Here is a 6928-nt window from a genome sequence, read left to right as displayed (position 1 = left end):
CAATGTAGATGCACTGATGGTTAACTTACACTTGTATAATATGCTCACATGAAACATCAGGGACTTTATTTCAATCACTAAGAGATTGAGTATTAATTCTTACCTTAGATGCAGAGGAGTGCACATAGTATTTTTTCAAAAGATGCACCTCACAATGCAGAACAGAAAGCAGATGGAGAAATCAGATGTAAGCCATGGAGTGCTCTTCCTATGCCAGATGAGCCTCATTTGGGTAAGACAGGGAACTCTGCTCATAATGATTGACAGGTATTGAGAGTTGGTATGTAATTGTTGAAGGGGGATTAGATGTGCCGGACATTTCTGCCCCAAATATTGAGCAAGATGACTTTTATTCGACTGTATGAGAGCAGATTTTCCATTGACCAATCTGGGACCTCATTACTCCTAGGCAGTGTATAAAGCATACATTTGATCTGCTCTCCTCCATCTACTTTTGGAAAACTGGCAAAGAGGCCAACTTGGGTGTAACTTGTGGAGGACAAGTTGGGAGCATGTCGACATATGGAGGCAGTTACACCATGGTGTCTTTACCTGATACATTATTTGCATGTTAGATCCAAGAATATGTTGTGCCAGAATATAAAAATTGATCACACACACTGAATACTTTCATAGAACACTGTCTGACTGCTACACCTTACTGATAGATATGAAATGAGAAGGCAGAACACGGCAATTTCTACCCGGAGACTACAGTGCATCACGCTGGAGGACAGAACATTTCGAGAATCCCTAAGCCATGCCATGCAATACTTTTTTAGAGAAAATGAGGGAACTGTTTCTATCGCTAAGAGAGTTTTCAAAATAGTCTTTGGAGGCTATTGTTTTCAAACTGAGGCTGGGACCCAGAAAAAGCTGGAATCTTGGAAAAAGAGGCTATTGGTAACCAGCCAAACAACAGGGCTTGATGTCTGAAAAAGAGAAATATGACAAATTACTCAAAAAATGTAGATGCCTTAATCACAAAAACGATTTATTTAGAGCACACACGGAAGACAATAATATTAGACGCTTATACTCCTGTTTACCAAGATGAAGCAAAAGGCTATGCCTACTGATTGACAGCAATGAGAAACACTGTTCACCTATAATGAGATAAACAAATAATTTCTGCAGCATTGTTCCAATTTTTATAGAAAAGTAGAAGAAGTTGGATGTTGGCTTATATTTGAAGAAAATGGCCTTTGCTGTGTTTTGTTTGACAACCTTAAAATATTGAAACAACGTGTAACTGATACAGCAGAGAAAGAAGCAATTCATGATTAGGCTCTTGGAAAAGATCCTATGACTTACCCATGGAATTTCATCAGACATACTCGGATCTCCTGACATGCACTTAATGTAGATGTACTCTTCTGCATATCTGCATAAGAGATACCTTCCAGGCACGACTTGAACGGCTGCTATTTTGTCATTCTATAAATCCTGACGCAATACCCCACAGATAGAGTCTCCTACTTACCTCAACAGATGGTAAACTCATGTTGGCAAGGAGGCAGTACCTAATGTTATCACTGTTAGTTCACCCAGACAAGAATGGGTGTCAAAAGAAAAGCATGGCACTGAACATCAGGTACTTGCTTAGAGTACTGTATGAAAAACACATTAACAGGGGTGCCCCATGGCAAATTCAGTTTATCAAGAAAAAATATGCTTGGCTTGTATATCCTGCCAATGGCATTTGTCCAAATGGGTCATGATAGGACCATGCTTGGATGTATATCCCAGTTATATGTTTGCCCTACAGCCAGAATCCACATGGGCAGCTCAATGTTATGACTGGCCACTCACCTGTGCTCCAGATTGTTCTGCTTTGATGACGATAAGTTCCTAAGTCTTCTGGGCCAAACGGAAAGGAAATAAGAAGAGACACACACTGCCAATCCGGAAGACCCCAGGGGAAAAGGGGATGAGAGAGAGAAAGAAGAAAAGAAGATAATAACGGCAGGCCACGCTGCGCCGGATGGTCCTCTCTCTAGGATACTAGAGATTGGATTGGTGTCACTACAACGCATGCTTTTACATCGCATGCCTTTACAACGCGGTTTTTACCACGCAGTCCATTACAACGCATAATGCTTTTAGGCGCTGGATAGTGAATTATTTAATTTACTATTCCAACTCCAGTCCCCGTGGATAGCAGGGAAGGTGTTGGATAGTAAATTAAATATATTCCCTATCCTAGAGCGCCCCCCAGCGCAATGCGTTGTAATGGTATGCGTTGTAATGGTTGCGATGTAATGGTAGTGCGTTGTAAAAAATGCGTTGTAAGTGATGTTCCCCCTAGAGATACTTTGGTTCTTTGGGAATCAGCAAGTTCTGGGCATATACTACTCTCGTGCACAAACTCTGTTCTTGTGTTGCCACTGAGTATAAATAGGACAAAGGACATGTATGGACAAATGCATGAAGATCTCTGAGTATAGTTCACATATTCACTATATACGTGATGTCTTGTACCTAATAGCTTTTCTGTTTTAGTATAATTGCAAGTTGTTATGTTTTCAGGATTTAGTTATTTTTACTTTTTGGGTTAGTTTTTCCAAACGAGAGAATAAGCTACCTGAAAAAGAAAATCAAGGTCTTTAACTTCTGCGAGTGTACCTGCCTTCTATAGACTCTGTTCGTGGATATATGCAATCCTACTTAATATGTATAATCTGCTTGTACCCTCAAATACATACATTCCAACAAATAAACATCAGTAAAAAAAATTCACAGAGTGTCCAGTGCATACAATGTCTCTGGAAAGGACTGTCTTTGTACCAATGTCTCTTGTTTGCCTCACCCAGTTCAGTCCGCAATGCGATGTGACTTAGGGCCCGATGTAGGTAGGGCTTTACCGATCGGTATCGGCCGAAAATACCGATTTTTGGCCCTTACCGATCGGTAAACAGCCATCGAGATGTAGGGACCCAAAAACAGAACGAATCGGATAGAAAACCGATTCGGAATGTGTACCGAATGTGAAAGAATCCGATACGTACATACCGAAAATCGGATATGTAACGAATCGGAAAAACACCGATTCGGTTACAAAGACCGAATCGGTCCATGTACCGATTCGTTAGTGACACCGAATCGGAAAATCACCGATTCGGTCCTACTACCGATTCGTTAGTGACACCGATTCGGAAAATCACCGATTCGGTCCTACTACCGAATCGTTAGTGACACTGATTCGGAAAATCACCGATTCGGTCCTACTACCGATTCGTTAGTGACACCGAATCGGAAAATCACCGATTCGGTCCATGTACCGAATCGGAAAAAATACCGATTCGGACATGATCCGAATCGGAAAACATGCCGATTCGTATGAATCTCCGATCGGGAAATTCCCCGATTCCGACAGTTGGGGAGATGTAGGGAGGCACAGAAACACCGAAATCGGCTCAAAATCGGTAGAATTCACTCGGTATTTACCATGGATTGCAATCAGGTGGTAACCAACTCCAACCCATATAAACAGTCCCAAAATGCATTGCAACTTGCAGGATGGCAGCTTTCTATGTCATTGCGAGGCGGCTACGGCTACAGCAGGAAGGACAGAGGGAATGGCTAAGAAATGAACAGGTCTACAGACAGAGGATAACCCTGTTCATGCTCACTGAGGCTGAGATCCTACAGAGATACAGGCTGGACTCTGACACCATACTTGAGCTCATCAGGGACCTTAAGCCATACTTGGACCACCACACCCCAAGGGCACACGCCATCCCTGCGCACGTCCAGGTGCTATGCAGCCTACACCTGGTAGCGTCTGGCAGCTATCAAAGTGGAGTAGCAGCAGCAGGAGGGGTGAGCCAGAGCAGCCTGTCAAGGTTCTTCCACATATTCCTTGACGCCATGATAGACAGGATGGACCAATACATCTCATTCCCTGCAACCCACGCAGAACTGCTACAAACCAAAGCGGACTTCTACCAGATGGCACACTTTCCCCAAGTCATCGGTTGCATAGATGGCACGCATATTCCGATTTGCCCACCAGCGGACACCGAATACATATACCGCAATCGGAAATCTACACACACCATCAACGTGCAGGTGATCTGCAATGCCAAGTGCACCATCACAGACCTGGTAGCAAAATTTCCAGGAAGTACCCATGACTCATATATATTCCAACAGAGCGGCATATATGCACGGCTGATGGCTGGCGATTTTGGAGAAGGATACCTCCTAGGTGAGCCACATCATCAGACCCCCATAACACATAGTAGGTAGGTGTAATACATGTATGCATGTGTCTAATGTGACCCCTTTCTCTTCCAGGCGACAGTGCATATGCCCTCCGCTCATTCATACTCACCCCCTACCTCAACCCCTCCACACCCAGCCAAAGGAGGTATAACCGGGCCCACATACGCACCAGGAATGTTGTTGAACGGACCTTTGGCATCTGGAAAAGTAGATTCAGATGCCTGCACAAGAGTGGAGGTGCAAGGCAGTATACCCCCATCACCTGCTGCAAGATCATAGCTGTATGTGCAATGTTACACAACCTTGCGGTCAAGAAGGGCACTGAGGTGGAGTTGTCTGACTACGAGGACTATGACGACGACGAAGCTGTGCCACTGACACAGCCAGCTGGGGTGTGTACGCCATGTGATGGCAGATACAGACGTGAGGAGATCACTGAGAACTATTTCTGACTGAGTACAGATGCAAAGACAGCTAAATGTTGCTTGGAAAAAAAAAGTTTTAATAATGATGCACCACAGTTACAGCACTGATGTGCATCAAATAATGGAGATTGTTAACGAAAATAAAGTCCAGGGTTCTGGTTTGCTCATCCCCCCTTGCCAGCCTATTTTTTGGCCCGCTTTCCAGACCCACTGGGGTGTCCCTCGGCCCCCTCCGAATGGCCAGCAGCATCAGCGGATCGCCTGGTGCTCCTCCTTGGCTCTGAAGCAGCGCTGGCCGGGCTGCTGCGGCTGCTGCTGTCTCCAGCATCACCCAGGTCCAGGGCAGGATTGGAGGCGGCGTTTGATATTAACATGGCCTCCATGGCCGTGGTGATCCTGGCCATCCCCCTAGTCAGCTCAGCTGTATGCTGACTGAGTGCCGATTCCTGATTTGAGCTGCGATGGCACAGCTGTGCGGTAGCCGCTGCAAGGCGGGCCATGGCCCGGTTGAGCACCCGGGCATCCCTCCTGCGCGCAACCTCATGCTCCTCCTGCCTGGCAGAGGAGTGGGTGATGGCAGTGGTCAGCCTGCCCAACCCTGCTGCCACCTCCTTGTTGCTGTCCACAACAGCCTGGAACCCCTTCACCAACTCCCCCATCTGCAGGTTGTGCTGCAGGAGCTGGCGTTGGCAGGCCATGGTGGATTTGGCCTGTTGGCGCTGGATTTTTACCATCTGGCCCTCCAGGCCCAGGAACACACTGCCCTCCCGTGCTGGTGCAGCAGTGGTGGTGGTGGTGGCACGGCGTCTGGCACTGCTGCCTCCGGCCTGCTGAGTGGGCTGGGGTGCCACTGGTGGTGGTGTGGTGCTGGCCGGTCCCGGAGCCCCTGCTCCCACGACAGGTTGGACGGGTGGCAAGGCCACGGTTGTGGCAGGAGCTGTTGTCGGCGGAATGGTCTGCCTTGTAGGGGAGTTGTATGGTGAAAATTGCAAGGGGGGTGAGCTGGGCAGTACTGGGGAGTGCACTGCCTGGAAATCAATCACCAGGACTCCCTCCATTCCAAGCCCTGGGGTGTCTCCTTCCTCATCCTCATCCTCCTCCTCCTGGCCAGGCTGGCTGGTGCTCGGCCCTGCCACTGCAGTATTTGAAGTCGAAGCTCCCTCTGCTGCCACAGTGGTGCTGCCTGATGGTGCCCCTAGGTACAAAGAAGCATTTGTAAACTGAGTGCCGATGTATTACAGTCAGTACAATTATGGCATTCCACATGTCCTTGCATCTCCTTACACCGTGTCACACTGTTTCCTGTCTTGTGATTCTGCACTGACATATTTGGCTAACTTCTGCTGACTACATGTACCATGATGCTTGTCTCTTGTATGTTGGTGACAGTACAGTGCTGGTGTTTGCCTATGCATTGTGTCTAATGGGGAGGTGTCTGGTAGGGTGTGTCATGATGCGCATGCTTCTTACCTGTAGCTGTGGCCATCGCAGTGCTGTCCAGGGTCCCGATCCCTACGATGCTCTCCCTCTCGATGGTGCTGGAGACAATTTCCTCCAGCTCGGTGAGGGGTGGCGCCGGGTTCTTGCCTCCTCCGGTGTGTCCAGCCTGCCTTTGGAGGTCGGCCAGCTTCCTCTTCGTGAGGCTGCGGAGGTCATAAAACCTTTTCTTAAGTTCCTCAATGGACCTGGGGGTGACTCCAGCAGCATTGACCTTCTGGGCGATGTCGGCCCACAATCTCCTCTTGGTGCTGTCTGGCACGTTGAGGGACAGCTTGCCAAAGAGCTGGCGGTGCACCCTCACCACCTCCTCAACCAGCACCTGAAGTTCTGTGGTGGTGAATTTGGGCTTCCTCTTTTGGGAGGACTTCTGGCTTCCTGCCTGATCTGCCATTTTCTCCTGCTCCTGCTCAGTCTGCAACCTCCTTCTCCCACTGCTGCTAACTGTGTGTTGGGCTCAGGCAGGCTTTCCAGAAACTTCTTAATTGGCTGCACCTGCCAGGGTTGCCACTCCCTGTTTGGGTGGGGGAGGGGGAGCCACCTCATTGGCTGAATCGCCTATTGCCGAGTCGGCTTTTACCGATTCGGTAAAATCCGAATCGGTAAAATCCGAATCGGTATTATCCGAATCGGTAAAAGCCGAATCGGTTCATGCAATGCATTCCTATGGGCTTTTTCGCCATGGGTCTATGATTGCCGATTCGGTTTTTACCGAATCGGCTTTTACCGAATCGGTATTCGCCGAATCGGAAATATCCGATTCGGTGGTAGCCGATTCG

At 48.0% G+C, this 6928-nt stretch overlaps 1 protein-coding gene across 1 annotated transcript; it reads right to left on the bottom strand.

Moving 5' to 3' along the window:
- Window positions 1-820: 820 nt before the first annotated feature.
- Window positions 821-6543, bottom strand: LOC147689846 (uncharacterized). Its single transcript, XM_086939443.1, has 3 exons — window positions 6123-6543; window positions 5121-5847; window positions 821-932 (listed from the first exon to the last, which is right to left on the bottom strand). The coding sequence occupies exons 1-3, from the start codon at window positions 6541-6543 to the stop codon at window positions 821-823; spliced, it is 1260 nt and encodes a 419-aa protein (XP_086795569.1).
- Between the last annotated feature and the right edge of the window lie 385 nt (window positions 6544-6928).

Source organism: Lissotriton vulgaris, chromosome 9, assembly GCF_964263255.1.
Source record: "Lissotriton vulgaris chromosome 9, aLisVul1.2, whole genome shotgun sequence".
Classification (NCBI taxonomy): Eukaryota; Metazoa; Chordata; class Amphibia; order Caudata; family Salamandridae; genus Lissotriton; species Lissotriton vulgaris.
The sequence above is the reverse complement of the archived record's forward strand: the minus strand, read 5'-3'. Positions and strand labels throughout refer to the sequence as shown.

Coding starts and splice junctions, on each gene's coding strand:
- LOC147689846 (XM_086939443.1), bottom strand. CDS start 6,543: ATGGCAGATCAGGCAGGAAGCCAGAAGTCCTCCCAAAAGAGGAAGCCC. Junction 5,848..6,122: donor TGCGATGGCCACAGCTACAG/GTAAGAAGCATG, acceptor CTTTGTACCTAG/GGGCACCATCAGGCAGCACC. Junction 933..5,120: donor GCAGCGGCTACCGCACAGCT/GTGCCATCGCAG, acceptor TCTCTTTTTCAG/ACATCAAGCCCTGTTGTTTG.